General features: G+C 35.4%; 1 protein-coding gene across 1 annotated transcript in view; it reads right to left on the bottom strand.

Annotated features, from left to right (window-relative positions):
• Positions 1 to 20,127, bottom strand: part of LOC131663001 (small glutamine-rich tetratricopeptide repeat-containing protein alpha-like) — a 236,024-nt gene that overhangs the window by 105,029 nt on the left and 110,868 nt on the right. Inside the window, exon 3 of the mRNA XM_058933056.1 lies at positions 7,860 to 8,333. Coding sequence (XP_058789039.1) covers positions 7,860 to 8,333 — 474 coding nt within the window. The remainder of the gene's footprint in view (positions 1 to 7,859; positions 8,334 to 20,127) is intronic.

The following is a 20,127-nucleotide window of genomic DNA, read 5'->3' as shown; positions in this document are numbered from 1 at the left end:
ACACAAATCAGCCGATATACAGAAAAAAAATTATTGCACTCTGTTGAGGAACACTTGAAGAACATCCTCTGAAATTTTGAGACAAATCGAAACAGGCAGATTTTTTTCCAGCTAGGTCAAAATCAGCAAAAAACGCGATTTTCACGAAAATAGCTATTTTTAAAGTAGCATATCTCCGTCACTTTTGAATCTACAGAAATGGGCTGGGTCTCATTTTCTTTGTCTTTTCAAGAGCTATCCAATGCCGTACTTCAAAAATTGTAAATATTGAAAATTCACTGTCTTACGGCCCTTGAACATAGGCAAAAATCGTAAAAATCACTCTGCACTTTTGGGTCTCTAGGATTCTTATTATTACACGAACCTATATTTTATATTACGGCGCTATAAAGCTCTTGAGAAGACAAAGAAAATGAGCCCCTGCTTGTTCAAGTAGCTTTAAAACTCGAGATTTGAGAAGCAACTGAAAATAGGTCGAAAAACGCTTAAAAAATGCGATTTTTTGATCTTTGAAACAGTCCTGTGGGCCTAATTTTTTATCTAGGGGGCTGAAATTTTGGGCAGTTTCTTTTTTTCTTATGTAGAATACGTGTACTAATTTTCAATAAAATCGGAGGACCCCGTGCGCACGGTTTTTCGATGAACTATAATTTTGACCCATATATATATATATATATATATATATATATATATATATATATATATATATAAGCGAATTTCATCAATGTACTATTTCCAAAATTTAATTAAGCTTGATCTATACAATCTATCGTGACCAATAGCGCATAGTCCAATTAATTTATTACTTTTGACACTAGCTCTATTTGACACACACATAGGAATTTATTATTAAATATTTAGATCTTCGGTTTTTGTTGAAAAACTATTAATATTGAAAAATTGCAATAAATGTTGGTGTTATATGCTAGCTACTCAAGTGATACTTCAATTATTCAATAAAAAAATTCATCAATCAGTTTCAAGTTCTAACTGATCAACTCAGCTTCTAGATTGTAAAACCTGACTGATACACTCTTGTGATGAGCATTGAAATATTTTGAACAATATTACAATCGAATGATGCATAATTTCAATTCTCAGCACTTGCAGTACTTTATACTGTGCCATAAAGATTGTTGGAAGATTGCTAAAAGATTGCTAGGAGATTGCTTGCTTTGGCTGTAGCTTTAGTTAAATTCACAATTCTTTCCGTAGAAAAACTACTAAATATTAGTTATTCTAATGAAAATATCTATGCAATTCAACAATCAAAAGAATAAGCTTCTATAAAATACTATTAATAAATCAGAAAAATTTACAATGCTTATACTTCTCAATTTCTGTATTACTGATACTTAAAAAATTTTTTATTAAAAATACTGATACCGACTACCACCTGTGCACCGGTTATTCTCAATTGCCTCTGCAGTATGCATAAAGCCAAATATATTTCATGTATATATATTGATATTGACATTCAATACTCAATATCCAAATAATCAGAAGATTCTTTTCAATCAATTCACAATAAGATAGTTTTATTCAATTCTTACCAGGATATATCTCAATCAGCTTTCCAAAGGTTCAGTATACCATTGAAGTTGTAGTATTGACTAGATAATTTATCAAGCATTGCCTAATAATAAGGCAAATTGACAATTTAACCCATGTTTTTATTATAGTTCAAACACATTTAATATTTAAGCAGTTAATTATCTGATAAAGTTTTGCAGCGTGCAACCAATCTTGTAACATATGTATTCTGATTATTAATAATATGGAACTGTAAATTAATCTGAAAAGATAATGTTTTTTTATAAGAATAAATATAAAATATATTTTATTGTGTTATATCTTACCTCAACAGGCAGTAAATTTGCATTCTATTATTTGATTTTGACATGAAGTAATACACAGATTGAAAATACACTGATAACTAGCTATTAGTAATGCATACCGTCACACTGCCGATCAGAGGTATAATGTCTACTTCTTAGGGCCGTCACAGAACGATTCTGACACGGACGATATGACATAAATTCTGACACGGGGAATATGTATAAAACGTTGTTTTTAAGTTGAAAACTCCTCGGAACGCTTAAATAACCATCTCAGCAACATTCTTATGCACCAATTATGATAATAAAATATCTCAATGATTTTTCGTGACCTTTTTTTTGAATTACACAAATAATGACATGCATTCATATTTTATTCATGTCATTCATATAATTTGAAAACTAACATTTCGCACATAATTATTAAATATATTCTATTGCTATTATTGTGTCTGTAAGATGTTAATTTACAGCTCTCAAACTTTTTCAAGCTTACAATTGTCATGTTATGCATACATTGTATGTCAGAATTTGTGACATTTCGTGAATGTCAGAATTGTTCTGTGACGGTCTTTATTCTACTGAGCAGTGAGTGACGTTATAGGTTATGGCGCTATATATGTACATATGTAGTCTCTAGTGTCAGTAGTATCACCTATAGTGAATCGAGGGACAGTGATGCCGGCGTCATTTTCAGGAATGACGAACAAATTGATAGATAATAAATAGTATATATATATATATATATATATATATATATATATATATATATGTATGTACGTATGAATCCATGAATAATTTTAAGAATCCACATCTTATACTAGAAAAGTATTACTGTGCTCATACGTGAAAAGTGAGTTATATTAGATTGAAAAGGCGTGATCAAAGCCTAAATTATTGTAATATCATATGAATGTCCGTACATGCGTATACGTATATGTTCGTAGCTGTGTGTGTATATATTTGCATGCCTGTATATGTGCATGTGTGAGTGTGCATAGATTGAAAAGTTGAATAATAGCTACGGATTAACGTTAAGATTAAAATTTTGAGCAAAAACTTGGTTTTTATAGCCATTTTCCAGTAATTATCGGCCATTACCGCTTGATTAAAAGGAGATACGATGAAACTAATATCACGATCGAGTTCTACGGGAAAAAATACGTAAAAATGAACATGACAATCATCATAAATATTTGTGTTCAATGATATGGAGACCAAAGTATAAAAATGGGAGTTTTTGTTGGTAAGCCTGCTGCAGTCTACACTTCTCTTCTTGTGTGTAAAGCCTAGTCGCGAATGATTGGGAGGTAAAGTGATACATGTTTTCGATGTATTTTTTCCCGTAGAACACAATGGTAACATCAGTTTTGTCCTAGCTGTTCCTGTTGGAGCGCTATCATCGAAAAACAATAAAAAAACGGGTTTTTTGGATTTTTAACTATGACCCACCATTCTTAGCGATTTGAAACCAATTTGGGGGGGGTAAAGTATACAATTTTGAACCTCCTCACAAAAATTCGTGCCTGAAACGCAATGTGGGTTGAATCTAGAGCGATTTAAAAGTTTAAATATTTTTTTTAGGTCAGTTCCTATATATATATATTCCTGAAAAAAATCACAGTGAAAGGAAATTACTCAAAGAAAATAATTCCGTCAACCCGGTGTCGATATCTTTTTTTCAACCCGAGAAAAAAAATAAAACGTGAAAACACTGGTTTTTTGTATGTAGATAGGCTTGGGAGGGGTCTAGGAAGTTCCGGTCGGCGGCAAACTTAATCTTTTCGGATATAGAATGCATCAAAATAGTTAATTTTTATATCCAGCTCGGGTGCCAAATCGACCCTCTTACCCCGGGGTACCATTTACTCATCTACTATAATAATTCATAAAAACGCCCTAAGTGAGAGGCAAGGGGAACTCACGATAATCCAGCACCCCGACGTGAGAGGCAAGGGGAACTCACGATAATCCAGCACCCCAAAGGGAACAGAATCCTTCTACGTCCACGTCGTTGTTCCTGGATAGCGCTAAAAGAAGGATTCTGGATTGAGAAACTAGTTTTCTTGTTTAATAATCAAAATAGACACATTTTTGGAGTTTCGATATAAATATACTGTTAATCTTTATTTGACCTCCAGAGGTCACGTCAACCTTGGACTTCAAGGCATATTTTAACGTAAAATTTGACTCTCATTCAATTGCCGATGTCAAAAGTGTGGGTTCCCATTTAAAAAAAGAAATTTGACCTGAAATGACCTTGAAGGTGAGGTCCAAGGTCAAATTCAAGGTCATCACTGGATTCATCGTTGAAAGTTACATAAGACCTGACGTTAACAATATGATTTTTACGACCAACGCTCAGATTTTCAGGGGTTTCCATACTTTTTCCGACATTGACCTCTATTTGACCTTCAGAGGTTACTTTAACCTCATACCTAACCACGTATCCGGACGTAAAATTTCCCGCTCATTTTGATTCCGGCATCAAAAATAGGGGTTCTCATTTGAAAAAATGAGGTTGACCTTGAAATGACCTTGAAGGTAAGGTCCAAGGTCAAATTCAAGGTCATCACTGGATTCCTCGTTGAAAGTTATATATGACCTGACCTTAAGAATTTTATTTTTATGACCAACCCTCTGAGATTTTCAGGTGTTTCCGTACTTTTTCACCACCATGTATATCCATCTGAGGAGCAAAGTGCCCACACCTTGAACCCGAATCGGATTGGTTTATTTCGTATACATTGTTTTATTCCGAATCTGCCATAATATTTAACCATTATCTCGTCTATTGATAGATTATAGTCAAAAAAGCCAAATTGCATACAATTTTGACGAAAATAATCATACGGTGTTCTTACTTTCCAAACTTTGTCGTTTTTATTCTCATCCTTCTTTTTATAAAATTTAATATTTCTCTTGATTTCAACAAATCTATTCCTTGTCATGAGATTAGATATGACTGGACACTGTAAAATTAATTTACTTGACCAATAGTCACGAAGATTCTTCCTAGAATTTATTATAGTAATCATTAAGATTACCATAAATTTTTCTAGGTCGATCATACTAAGTTCAAAATTATTTTCCGCTGTAGCTTCAATTATATACTTTTTCATTGAATCTGAAAAATATATTTCAAATAACTCTACAGAGTTCTTAGAAAATAAAGACGAAATCGATTGAATACTGAAGTTATCATCAGTATCCATAATTGTAGAGTGGCTTGGAGCCTCTTCTTGCCATTTATAGATATGATTATGTTCTAATAATTTTTGCGTACTAGTGTAAGTATTTTTGACATGTTCATAAGAGCCGGTGGGAATTATTTGAGATGAAATATCTTCATCAAGATTGCAATCAGAATCTCCATCTGAGCTCTCATGATCTTCCGGTATAAAAGTTATATCTACATGTTGACAATCATCGATATCATCCTCCTCAACTGATTCTGCTAAATCTTTTACTCTACGCCTTGGCATCTTCACTTATCAATTATAAACAAAAAATTATATTGGGACTACAAAAATCAGATCACTACCCAACACGACAACTTATACTAGAAATATTTGTAATGAAAACTGAATCTGTAAGATTACATGAAACCGTTAGCCCGCCACTCAAACGTGATCTCTAACACGGTTTCAATAGAAAAACATTTTGCAAACTCAGTAACCCAAAAATTAGCCTATGTTAGTCAAATTTATAAATGTACTAGAAATGTCCAAATATACTAAAAACTTTTGTAATGAAAACTGAATCCATAATATTACATAAAACCGTTAGCCCGCCACTCAAACGCGATCTCTAACACGGTTTCAATAGAAAAAAAATTTTGCAAACTCTTTGCAACTTCGTAACCCAACAATTACTATGTTAGTCAAATTTCCATATGTACAATTTGTGAAAATTCAAAGCTTTCTGTCCTATTTTCTTAAACAAATTGACGTCTGACAAAAAAACGTTATATACATTTCTTTCATGTTTTTTCCCGTAGAATCGATTGCCGCTATCAGTTTTTTGAAAATAATAACTTTTTGATAATTTGTTTAAATAATTTTTTATAAACAATTGAAAATGGCAAAAGAAAAAACACGGGTATTTTTTTTTACGATTTAGCTACGATTGGCATAGTTAGTTTGGCGCTATCTTTCCCAGGTTTGGCCTGGACCTTAATGGGTTAAGAAAACCGGGTTCTACTATTGATAGGACCCAGGGTACTTCGCGCTCTCGGATTACAATTATTGATTGGAATCCAAGAGCAGATCTACAGATTTAGTGGCACTGTCCCCTTCGGTATTCTTAATTTTTGAATAGTGGTCCCGTTAGTTTATGCGAGAAATCGCAGACTAGCAACAACAGAAGCCTGAGACTGCGCCAAGCCTCAGGTGCACCTGAGATGTGTCGTTGCCACGACGTCACAACTCTATTTAGAAGTGACACTTGCTGTTGCAACATAAGTTGTGATGCTTTGCATGTCATCTTTTGAATTTTCTAAAAATTATTATTTTCCCCATGCTTATATTCTCTGGTTTATAAGTTTTGACATTCGACTATATTGTGTCGACTTGCGTTATCCAATAAAATGTTCTACGCGGAACAGAAAAAATTCTAAGCTTCTGCAAGTTTTCTCAAACAATTATTTATTAGCTTGTACATGAAATTTTCTGTAAAATACATCGAGTAGATTTAATTAATTATATATAATAACACAGGCCGACAAATCTCAGTACTAGAGATCAGACATGGTGTACCCGAAGGGTTTTGATGCGCTGAATTTGAATCCGAGCTCAAAATTGCCCTTATACATCACGTTTCCTAAATGTGCAAAAAATATCGCTTTTTGCTATTTTTGAGGTTACATAGCATCTTGAATAAATTTTTTTTTCAAAAACGTGCCAGAGCATCACAAAGGAGCTGTCTTGCCCTTTAAAATCCATTTTCAGATTCAAGATGGCTTTTTTTTCATCGAGATGTCATTGATTGAAGTTAAGTATTTTCACAGTTTCGTAACAATGTTAAAACAGCCTATATAGCATATGTGAGGCTATAAGTCCAAGTGATCGTATTCGTTCGAAAAAATCTATATATGTGTTTTTGAGGTTGCTGATTAAGAATATAAGGTCATATTTTTATAGCTTCACATATATTTATGTTATATAGGCTGTTTTAACGTTGTTACGAAACTGCGAAAATACTGAACTTCAATCAGTGATATCTCAATGAAAAAAAAGCCATCTTGAATCTGAAAAATGTATTTCAAAGGGTAAGACTACTTCCTTTGTGATGCTCTGGCGCGTTTTTGAAAAAAAAATTTATTCAAGATGCTATGTAACCTTAAAATTATCAAAAAACGGTAATTTTTGCACTTTTAGGTTAGGATATCTCGGAAATGTAACGTATAGGAAAAATTCTGAGATCGGATTCGAATTCAGAGCATCAAAATCGTTCGGGTATACTATGTCTGGTCTCTGGTTCTGGACTTTAATAAAATTTTGTCGACCTGTGTAATCATACTTATAAATATTAGCTTATGTAAAGAATACATTCATTAAATATGTAAATCATTATGGTTATATGGTACTCTGAGGTTATATGAGATTTTTAATGATAGGAAAATAGTAATAAAATAATGTTGATAATAATATTGATACTTATCTAGAGGTAATTGTTATACAAGGTGAAAGTCTGTGTGAAACAAGCCATTTTCAAATAACTCGCGTCAGAATTCGACACTAAAAGATTTGTAAATAAATTAACGCGAAACATTTGCCTTATTTACAGTAGAATCATTCATATGTAAACTAATGATAGCCGAATAATTGTTTAGATCAGGCATACAGTTTATTAAATTGTATAAACAAAAGAAAATTTATATTCTGCTGGTTCTTTAAAAAAGCATTACGTCAATGCAGTTGGTAGTATTTTAAAATGTATACAGTGTATCATGTTAATATTGTTTACTTCATGTTTATTGCTAGATTTTTTCAATATTAGTCAGAAGTTAATTTGACTTACGCTTCAATAAGAGCTTCCATTCTTCCGCCTTGTTCCACATTACCACTCATAAGATTGCTCATCATATTTTGCATAGTTGGATCAGATAGCATTTGACTAGCCATATTCATGAGAGCAGGATTACTTAACAATGAACTCAAATCTAAATTTGGCATATTAGATGATATATTTTCCACTCCAGTTGATTGACACGTATATTGATTCAATTTTTCTTCTGCGATTTGTAAATTATTTTTAAAACTCTCGTTATTTGGTTCAAGTTCTAAAGCCTTTTGATAACTTTCTTTAGCTTCTTGTAACTTGTTAAGACTAGAAAATGCTAATCCCAATCTACCATATGCTTTACTGTAATTTGGATCTATGGATAGAGCCAATTGACAGTCTTTAATGGCTTGTTGATGATTACTCAGTTTGCTATAAACTGCTGCTCTGTTGCAATAAAAGACGGCATTTTTATTGTCGAGTTCGATTGCCCTATAACAAATTAAATTTAAATATGTTTAACAATAAATGAATTTCAACGAATAAAAAATTGTAAGGTCTGAGATATTTCGAATATAATTAAAATACATTTTCAATATGAAATACAAATTTTTTCTAGATTAAGTAGGTGACAGTATAAAAATTGCACGACTATCTAGAGCGGGTCACGTGAATGGTTATGCTCGCTGACGGTCGCTGTCGCTATACCAAACACAAGATCTACTCTTAGCTTTGTGCTCCTAGATTTCAAAATATAAATAATAGATAGATGGCAACGAAATGAAGAAGGCAAGGTGCAAAGAATTAGAGATGATTTCTCAAATAAGTCTAGCATACAGACTGCTAAGGCTAACGAATACGAGCCTGCCACCTGGCGATCGTTGCGGGAAGTAGATAAAAGTGGAAGGAGGCTCAACTGATAGACGTGGCTGGAACGTCTTTACTCTACTAACAAGTAACTCTACTCAACTATCACCGATTTCAATGAAACTTGGCAGAGTGGTAGAACATTGAAAAATATTAGACTCGTGTTTTTTTATATCCGCTCTAACACATTTTTAAGGGTGAAAACTAATTTTATCAACCACGCAGCCCTGGTACCAGTGAGTTTATTCGTCCATTTTCGTAAAATAATGAATTTCAGATCAAAAGTCAACTAACCAATCTAACCACCTATCCTTTAATCTAACCTTTAAAAACCACCCCTACCAAATCACAAGCAGACTAATCTATCTAACCCTGGGAACAGCGAAAGTGATAGGAAGATTTTGTATAAAATAATTACGATGAGTCCTCTTACGTTTCTGACATTCGGAGTGCTGGATTACCATTAGTCGCAAATCATTGAAATTTGGTTTGACTAAACGGTTAGTTTACGTATTTCTCACAGTAGTGAGGAAGATTTTCGTCTGTAATGCAAAAAGGTGATGCATACGAGAGGGGGTCAATTACTAGGGGGGTTAATAAGTCTTTACAAAATCCAAGAGATGACGCTCATCACGCTTAAATTATGATGTTTTTGGCAAGCAATACTACTAACTAGATATCGTACAATGTTTCAGCTCGATTCATTAAGTCGTTTTTTTGTGAGCGTTGGTTGAACAAAAAGTTATTGATTTATTTGAAAAATGGAAAAAACAGAGTTTCGAGCGGTGATAAAACATTTTCATTTGAAAAGCCTTACACTAAAAGAAATCACAGTTGAGTTGAATGCCGTTCATGGCAAGTCTGCCCCTGTGTTTAAGACTGTTTATAACTGGGTAAATGAATTTAAACGCGGCCGTACAACAACAAAAGATGAACCTCGTTCAGGACGCCCCGTAGAAGTGAGTACGCCCGAAATGGTCAACAAAATCCACGATACGGTGTTGAGTGATCGAGGATTAAAATTGCGAGAATTAGTTGAGGCCACAGGGGTATCAAAGGGTACAATCATTTCAATTTTGCATGAAAAATTGGGGATGAAAAAAATATCAGCAAGATGGGTGCCGCGTTTGCTCACTGTTGAAAACAAACGAACCCGCGTGGTCACCTCTGAAGCTCTTTTGCCACGCATACGTCGTAATCCGGAAGACTTTCGGCGTCGACTCGTAACTGTAAACGAAACATGGGTACACCACTATACTCCTGAAACCAAAGAACAGTCCAAACAATGGATTACCTTAGGAGAACCAGCCCCAAAGAAGGTAAAGACAGTAAAGTCAGCTGGCAAGATTATGGTCACGGTTTTGTGGGATGCGTATGGAATCATCTACGTCTACTACTTGGAAAAGGGCCAGACGATCAGTGGACCATATTCATTATTAGGTTAACTGAAAGAAAAAATCAGAGAAAAATGTCCTCAATTGAACAGAAAAAAATGTAATCAATGTTTATTAATTAATGCGGACGTATTCTTAAAGTATTAAATTGATAAAAATGCTGATTCAATTGTAATAATAATAAGCAATAAAATAAATAAAGTCGAAGTGTGTGGATCGCGATACTGTCCGGTCCCCTGACTATTTAATATTTTACAGTTGAAGCGCGTGAACGGGCTAGGGTGCCCGGAGAGCTTAGTCACCGTCCGAGTCCAAGGCCGCTCGGCTGTTAAAAGGGCCTACACATACGGGGCGAATTTCCTTCCTGCGAACTCGCGCTTATCATTAGATAATACCAATTGATACATTCTTTTAACTTCAAGTTGTTCTATATATGATACCACAATATCGTGTTGTCGACATCCAAAAATCAATAATTATTATAAATTATAATTATATGTAAATTATATGTAAATTATATATACAGGGTATTCTACTTTAACTTACGCTCCAAGATGTATCTAACACTATAACAGAAAAAGAGAAAAACGTTTCAAAAAAAGTTAGTCGTCTTGAGGGTAATTTTCAACATCAAAGTCAGTTACATAATTATATAGATCTACATGGTTTTGTTGTGGCCAACGGAAGGTAATTTCCGAAGTAATTTTTGCGTAGAATTTGAATCTGAAGTTAGAATTTGTCCATAACGTCAGGTTTTTAGATATCCTAACCTAAAAGGGCAAAAAAGGCAGTTTTTTGGTATATTTGAGGTCCCATAACAACGCGGAAAATTTTTTTTTCTGAAAACGGGGCAAACTATCTGAAAGGTATACACTTACTCTTCATAAACCATTTTGAAGATTTGAGATGTCTTTTTTTTTCGAGATATCGTTGATTCAAACCAAGTATTTTAACAATCCCGAAACAGCCATATTCCCTGATGTGCACATAATGGCACATGCAAGGCTGTAACCTCACGCCTTTATACCCTAATTTCCATAACCCCTCAGCACTATAAACTACGACGCCATAGCCCAGACCCTTAAATCCCTATTTCTATCAATTGTCAAGGTTGTGCTCACTGTTTTCTTTGATTATCGTAGCGCAGTACATCAAGAGTTCTTACCACAAGGTCGTACGGCCAATAAAGAGTATTACCTTGAAATCATGCGCCGTTTGCGAAAAGCAATACGAAAAAAACGTCCGAATTGTGGGAAAACAATTCATGGATTTTGCGTCACGATAATGCACCTCCTCACTCATCGTTGCTTGTGTCGAACTTTTCGGTCAAAAACAAAATCACATTCATGCCTCAGGCACCACATTCACCGGATATGCCCCCTGCGACTTTTTTCTGTTCCCAAAACTCAAAAAACCCATGAAAGGACGGAGGTTTGGAATGATTGAGGAGATAAAGAAAGAATCGCTGGAAGAACTCAAGGCTATACCAGAAAGTACTTACCAGAAGTGCTTCGAGGATTGGAAAAAACGTTGGCACAAGTGTATTAAATCTAAGGGGGATTACTTTGAAGGGGACAACATAAATATTAATGAATAAATAAATATTTTTTCACAGAAATAAAAATTTATCTTACTTTTTGAACACACCTCGTAGTGCTGTTCCCTTTTTCTGCTATCCCATAAACATATAAAACATGGGTGCTTTATAAATCGTGACTGTTGTCCAAGAAGCATACCAGCGATTTTCAAATCTCCATATACATCCCATATGTGATTTTCATATTGAATAGCTTGGAGAATAATATCTACATTTTTATATAACTCTTTCAAAGGAGTGGAATGAGCAATAGGCAAAGGAGCATATTTATGTAAGTTATGTAACAAAACTCCTTTTAAACTCCTTTTAGAAGAGTCAATAAACAATCTCCAATCAGCAGGATTATATGTCAGTCCACTTTTTTGCATTAAACCATGAACATAATTGCAATGAACGTAACTCTCACCATGGGAAAAGACCGGAGTAAATGACTTTTCTCGATGTCTGTACCAAGAAAATGTAGTTTCAGAGGCAAGACTTCTCTCTTTTAGCCGTGAACCTAGTAGTTCAGATTTGTTTTTGGATAAGTCTAAGTCTCTGACTAAGTCGTTTAGTGCAACTCGATCAAAAAAAAAGAGAGCGCGATTAGAATGACGTCATTCTTCTACTTTTAGCGATCTCAAAATCAACAGCTCCACAAGGCGTGCAACCGTCTAGATATTGACATTTGCATTTCTTGTAGGAGCGCTGACGAAATATAAGTTACCCGGAAATAGCCAAAACACGTTTCTGTTGTTTAAGCGTATGTGAAGCGCGTGAAAAAATGATTGCACACATTGGATCATCAAATCATCAAATTTTACATTTAGGAAAAAGTTTGTCCCTCATTGACACCCCTCCCGCCCCTAGAATTATTGTCGTCCCCAGCAATAGTTTACCATCAAAAGTACATTTAGGTCCTACGACTGATTCCTCAATCGTACTAATTTTCATTCGATTTTACCCATTTTTGCCCATTTTCACCTATATTATGCACATATATTTGCCTATTTTAACGGTGTTTTTATTTAATTTTTTATGTTACTTTAATGTGATTTGATTTTCTCCTATTTTCACCCATTTCTGTTCATTCGTGCCCATTTTTGTCCATTTTTATATATTTTTTCATATTTTACACCTTTTTCACCCATGCTATGCCCCCATGTTGCATCCATGTTGTGCCTATACGTTTACTCATTTTTGCCTATTACTTAAATAATCAAACAAGTTTCATTTTATTTATAAAATATTTATAACATAAATAAACAATTAATTACTTACAATATAATAGATGATATTTTTATATATATTACCTTCAATGAAGCGTGTACAATAATGATGTCATTTTCTTCCAAGTACGTATCTTTTGCTAATTTTTTAGTAACCGACAATTTTAAAGCCAATTGAATTTGAGAAAAACATAAAAATAATTTTACAGAAGATTTAAAAGAAAATAAAGATAACTAATATTATATAAACGTTCACTGTATAAATTTTCTTCCGTTAATGTTTTAGTAACCGATTATTTTGTAGTTAGAAAAGAAATGAGATCATTCATCAGTCGTCAATCGAAAACGAAAGTGTTAACGTAACGAAACGTACGACTCCTGAAAAGTCTCTAAGTATATTGCAAATCTGCACTCAGCATAAAAAAATACATGGAAGTAGACCTGTCTGTTCAAAACTTGAGATAATTCTTTTTTGTGTGGGCCTGTGTATACGAGTATATTGTTGATTCTACATTAAGTACTGATTTTAGTTAACTCTCAGCTATTTTTATATTTCCTAAGTGCCCATTTAATAATTTCCCTATCCACAATCTTTTTTTAAGAGTTCGCTCTGTACCATATTATCTAGGTAGAATATTTTGACATTCGAGTTTAGGGTCCTCCATTGGGTAATTTACCATTTCGCTATACAAGTACAATCGCTCAAACAGACTGTAATTTTCTTATGTCGTTTTACCATCTTTGCCTGTTCTATATCATTTAGCGTTTTCTCTTGATTTGGTTTGTATACATAGGTTTTGGTACTATTTATATTACATTCTGTTAGCAGGGTTGCATCATTCGTCCAATATAATCCGGTGCAATGTGAAATATTCCCATTTGCTGTATATTTATTATCTGATCCATTTAATCCGGACAGGGAATCCTAATCATGTCTTGCTTATTAGCTGAAAATATCCAAAAGCCGTTCATCGAGATATAATTCCAATTCGTTATCTTTTAGTATTTTATTACTACATCGCAGTGATATAGTTCATGACTCAAAGGTAACATTCTCATTTCGAAGTTCTTGTCCAAATTTACATCCAACAGAGATACTTTTATAGAACATAAAAACGCATAATGAGTTTTTAAACATCTCGTCACAGCATGGTGATCTATCTGCTTCTGTTATTTTTGGTCGAAGCTTAAAGACAAGTATGGGTAATTATACCTTATGTATGCTAATTTTCAGCTGATATTAGTTATTGGGTGCTAATACTGAGTGTGATTAGTATACGTGATAGTACTTTCTATCTACTAAAAGAAAATGTACAACAATATACGTCTTTTTTCGGTATAATATGTCGACCTTTGAAATTTAGTGATTTTTTCTATTCTGAGATGTTCAATACGGATCAAGAAATCTAGATCTCTTATCGTATGCTTTATATTGCTGTTTATCTGACGTAGGACATTCGAGTCTATCAAATCCGGGTGTACCTTACCTTCGTCTACAGTACGAATGATTTCTATTAGGCATTCAGAGAATTTGATGAAATGGTTCAGTTCGGCTTCCCTCAATCGTCCAAAAAATTGTACTGTAATCACGTATTCTAACTATGCATCCTTGTTTTACAATTTCTTAAATTTTTGTTGTATTTTAGTGTTTAACTTATAACTTTTTGCCTCCTTGTACATCTGTCATATCATAGAATTCATTTAATTATAAGTTCTATCATTGAAAAGTTTAAGAATGGATTTTTAGTCTTGGTACAGTTGAGTGATATTACTTGTAGCATCCACTGTATCTATCTCATCTACCGTTACTAGTCCAAATAGGCAGCGAGTAAATAAGTCAATTCCTCGAAATGGAATTAGTCTTCTGGTTCTAATACTTCTGGGCTCTCAAATTTTTGGTGGCTAAAAGTGTTTCATGTTATTTATGGTTTCATTCATTGCAAACTATATTTTTCAGTATTGCAGTTTTCATGTCTAAAATATTCTTTCCAAGTATATTAATGCAGGTAGCTTCGTTGAGATTTTAGGTGCAGTTTTGGAATAGAATTTGATAGTTCTATATGATCGTAGTCCTTGTCAAAAATAATCTCTTTTTATCCTTATAGGATCCATCCGTTCATAATATAGTCCGGAATTCTGGTCTACTTGATTGTATTTCTTTTGATTTTATCTTTTCTGGTACTTGTTTTTCACTAACTAAAATTATTAATTTAGTTAATCGCAAAATGAGATCCTAAAAGTATTGACTGTAAGTTCTAAGGTTTCCTTCATGGTATGTTCATCAGGAAACAGACAATCATTCCATAAACTAATTTGCACGGAGTATAACTTATCGTGTTATATATACTGGTATTATATGTAAAGACGCCGAATGATGTTCGATGGTTCAAACCCAGTCATCGAATTTTTCCGATTACATTCGTATGAAGTCGATCAATGGGGCATGACTTTTTTTAATGAACCATTGGTTTGAGGCATATAGCCTGAGGTAGTTAAATGGTGCATTTTAAATATGTGTAACAACAATTCAACGATTTTCCAAAGAAAACTAATCCCACGATCTAATAATATGGCTCTAGGAGCTCTAAAATATCAGATTAGGAGTCTTGCCAACGCATCAGAAAATATTAGTAGCTTTTAGATTCTTTACTGGTATAACAATAACAATTTTGTCAGATTACAATGCATAGTTAATAAGTGACAGCTTCCATTAGGAGTGGTCGATAATTTACCCGAAGTATCGATTGACACATTATTAAATGCCTCTATTAGCGGGTTAGTTATAATCATAGGTTCTCAGATTTTATTACAATCAATTTTTTTTTTAAGCAGCTCGAACATTTGCATTTTCAGGCCTTGGTCTATGAGAATTCGGGCAAATACCGTTCGGGTTGATAAATGGCTACTTTTACACGCTTTATGGACGCGCTTTGTGTCCAGAATATGAGCCGCACGTTTTTTGATATCTCGACAATTTACTGGTAGTTAGCTCGGATTTAGAGTCATGTGATTTGTCTAAAAAAAGTTTTGAAGCATTTGATAAGTATAGGGCTAGAAATTAATTTAGAGAAATCGGATTTCTTTTGCACTGAAGTAACTTATTTAAGGTACAGATTAGATAGAGAGGGCTTCCGTCCAGATAGCGAAAAGGTAAAGCCGATAGTCGATTATCCTGTGTCGAATAATTCAGCTCAATTATACCGCTATCTAGGTATGGTAGAATAGTACGCGCGTTTTATCGAACACGGGAGTAAGATGAAAATTCCACTGACTAAGCTCGTTCGGAAGGATCAGCTGTGGGAGTGGAAGGAGAAACAGCAGATAGTATTTAAAAGGTTGAAGCACGCATTAACAGAGGCGCTGGTACTTTCACGCCCTGATTTTTCACGTCCTTTTTACCTGAATTGAAACGGCTCCTCTTTCGCAGTCGGTGCGTGTTTGGTACAGGTATTCGACGACAGCGAATGTCCAATATGTTACGCCAGTCCATTGCTAAACATGCACGAGCGAAATGATACGGTAAGCGAAATCGAATTATTGGCGGTACTTTTTGCAGTAAAGAAGTTTAAGCCTTATATAGAAGGTTATAGTTACAGATCATAGCGCGCTCATGAATAAACACGAATTGACAAGTCATTTGGAAACATGGGTACTCGACTTTCAGCAGTTAGATTGCAAAATTGTGCATCGAAAAGGAACGCTATATCATGTGCCAGATGCGCTGTCGCAAGAGTTTGAGGGCGAGCTGGAGGTATGCATGTTTGATAAGATTCAGGATAAATGGTATCTTCAACGCATCGATAAGGTTCTCTAAAGATCAAAGATATTTGAGAATTGGAGAGTAGAAGGTAATATTCTATATCAATACATGCGTGATCACTTGTTCGACCCGGTAACTAATCGCGAGGAGTGTTGTCGCAGTTAAGAAAGTTTTTTTTTAGTTTAGAGAAAGGGTTTAGAGAAAGAGTTTTGAGGGAGGCTTATTGCGAGTTGTTTTTTGGACACTTTGATCGGGAAAAAAATTACGATCGTATAGCTCGCGAGTATTACTGGTCGGATGTATGGTACGACGTTAAAACGTTGGTAGATGACTGTACGCAGTGTCAAAAGTATAGAGTAGTTCAATAAACATTGCAAGGTCTTATGGGTAAACGCGTAGTAGAAAGGCCATGGATAGTGATAGCGACTGACGTAGTAGAGCCGCCCCGTAGCAAAAATAGGTTTAAATACATGATGGTATTTCAGGATTTATTCACGAACTAGGTCGAATTGAAACCACTATAGTCAGCTGATGATCCCGCTCTCGCTTCCGTGTTTGAAGAGTTGACTTTCTTTAGGTAAGAAACACCTGGGTATATTGATAATAATGCTATGGCGTATATAAACAAGGTATTTTAGAATAGATTACAGGAATACGGTATGGAATACTTGCTTCACCCCGCATATCATCAGCAAAGTATCCGGTAGAGCGCGTTAATTTGAACTTTGAAAACGATAATATCAATGTTTGTAGGCGCCAATCGTAGAAGCTCAGGCTTCTAATAAGATATCGCCAGTTTTTTTTTAATTTCGGCAGAGATCTGAGACCAGTAAACAGTTTAAGGAGATAGCGGTAAAAGCACTTGTAGTTAAGTTAAATACGAAGGCTTGAGAAGATAGTTTACTAGGTTTGAATGTGTTACGCGATTTAGTAGCTAGACATATCGAGAAAGGACAGGAAATGCACAAGAAGTACTACGATAAAAGTAAGCGTCAGGCTCTTCTCCAGGTAGGCAATTTGGTTTGGCGCAAGGTGCATACACTTTCTAACGGTAAGCAGGTAAAAACGCGAAAATACGATGGGCCATTTAATATTATTACGGTGATTTTATCCAAAATCTATGAGTTAGTTACGACTACTAAACATTGTACGACTAGGACGCATGTTTCCGAGATTAAGAGTTACATACCGCCACGATAGTAAGTATATGATTTAGGTAAGACAGGTAAAGTGACATAAGTAATTTATATTAAAGTTTCAAAAGGTTCACCGAAACCGACAATTGATAGTTGAGGAGACTGGAGAGTCAAGCCGCATTTCCTATGTCGCTGCGGTTTAGGAGCCAACAGATGTCTCGATGACGTCGATACATCTGCTGGAAATTGTTTAGGTTATGAAGGTAGACCAAGTATCGAGGTCTGCCGCCCCGCTTTCGGACGCAGGGCAGACAGCCTCTGGTGACACCGAGGTTGCCTCCCATACCACGCAGTTAGCTCGAGATCGGCGCGAAGTCCGTTTGCTGACGAGAGGTAGAAGAATAGGGTCGACGATACGTTTTGCCGCGCCAATGCGTACGTGGAATAAGGCCGTACATTGGAGCGCGGACACTTTTTTTCACGAGGTGGTGGAAGAGTCGAGATGTCTCGAGAGGTGGAGCGGGCGCCGCAGCCTGGGAAATAGAGATAGCTGGCGTAAGGAAGACTATGACGATGCCATCGGCCCCACGAACTGTGAAACCGGTTAAGCCGCAGCGGCCAACCCTCCCGCCGGTCCAATCTACCCCATCTTCCTAGGTAGTGAGCTTAGTTTCGCTCTTTGAGATGCTGTGCTGGGTAGAAAAGACGGGCATGAGGTTGATCCGGGGAACCTTCCTCCAGGGCCTGACGCCAATACCTTGGAACAAAGAGTTGGATATGTCGTTGTTCCGATGCTCCAACTGCAGAACGGGAGTGCATCCACGGACGGTTTGCCCTAATTCGTCTTTAGTCCGTCGAGTGTGCAAAAACTGTGGATGACTCGATTTGCTTGTCACTGCTGCCCACGCTGCCGTGACGCCTATGCGGTTGATCTGGTGAGAGCGTGGGCGTTGGTGGAGAAGAAGGCTCGGGATTAACCGCGGAATCCGCAGAGACTCCAGACTGCGCCAGATAAAGCGGAGCCGAAGCCAATGATTCCCGAGTTAGAGCCAAGTGGCTAATACCGAGTCATCGGTCGGAGAGCCCATAGTAAAGAACTCATGGTATATTTGTGGAAAACGGTACAGGGAGAAGCTCGCACGTGCCCAGGCTCAAGAAGTATCAGAAAATGGCGCAACAGGGGTTGTAACTCAGGGTAAAGTCGTGCCGGTTTTCGCGGGAGTTCAAACGGTCGAGATACCGGAAGCTCTTCAACCCGTCGCGCTAGAGATGACTGAACAAAGACTCTCCAGTGAAAATGCGTTCCCACCGTCGACAGAAGAAGTTGGGGGCGATCAAGCTTCAGTATTTAGAGGTCACGTAGCAGCAGCAGTCATTAAATTCTTAAAAAAGTTGATAAAATTCTAATAACTAATAATAATATATTTTTAGGATCAACTTTCGGAAAATATATTTTTTGTAACCAAATTTTAAAATGATCTGAAAAAAATTATGTCTTTTAATGTTGTTGTATAGTTTGCGGGTATTCTCGTAAAAATTTTACTTTCGGTAAATAAATATTGATAAATACCAGAAGTCAGTTTTCCAGATGTTGATGCTTCAACATGTACATTTTTAGGTCGAAATAAATTAGATTGAACAACTGGTCCAAACTGGCTACTTTTTTCTTTTAAAACTAGGAAAAGTGGTGGAAGTAATTCTCCATCACCTGATATTAGAGGCTGTATTGTATAACTATGTGTTGTAGACGAAACTGATTGTACAACACACTGCACCTATTTTTCTCCTTCAACAGCTAATATTCTACCAGAATGTATCTCTAACTGGATTCCACTTTGATCAGAGGTGAATACATCTTCCATTCTTATCTCTTCTGCACATTGTTTAACATCAGTTACAAATTTATTTGCATGTTTTTCTAACTCTGCGGCACTTTCTAAAGTTTTTCTGGTTACGAATTTATTCATTTTTCTTGATACTATACTGTGTGTTTTCTTGAAACGATTAAGCCAGTGATTCGAAGCTTTAAGTCTAACATCTTCATAGCCTATCTTCTTTTGAGCTGTAATGCTCATTTACGTAAGTCTGAATCATGAACGACCAATCCCGCTTCAATTGCAGTTTCAAAATATTCCAATGTAAATTGACATATTCTAGAAATTTTCTCTCTATATGTCCATCCTTTATGCAAAGCATGAGCCCAACGTCACAACTGCCTTATAGAACTTACTTTCTTAAACTTTTGTTTCACCGATTTAAGACTCAAAATTTTTTTTGTTTACTGCTTCTCCAGTATTCCATTGCTTTTTATTTATAATCATATT

Source organism: Phymastichus coffea, unplaced genomic scaffold, assembly GCF_024137745.1.
Source record: "Phymastichus coffea isolate CEN01 unplaced genomic scaffold, Cenicafe_Pcof_1.1 PCOF00029, whole genome shotgun sequence".
Lineage (NCBI taxonomy): Eukaryota > Metazoa > Arthropoda > Insecta > Hymenoptera > Eulophidae > Phymastichus > Phymastichus coffea.
Note: the sequence above shows the minus strand (reverse complement) of the source record. Positions and strands in the feature narration are given on the sequence as shown.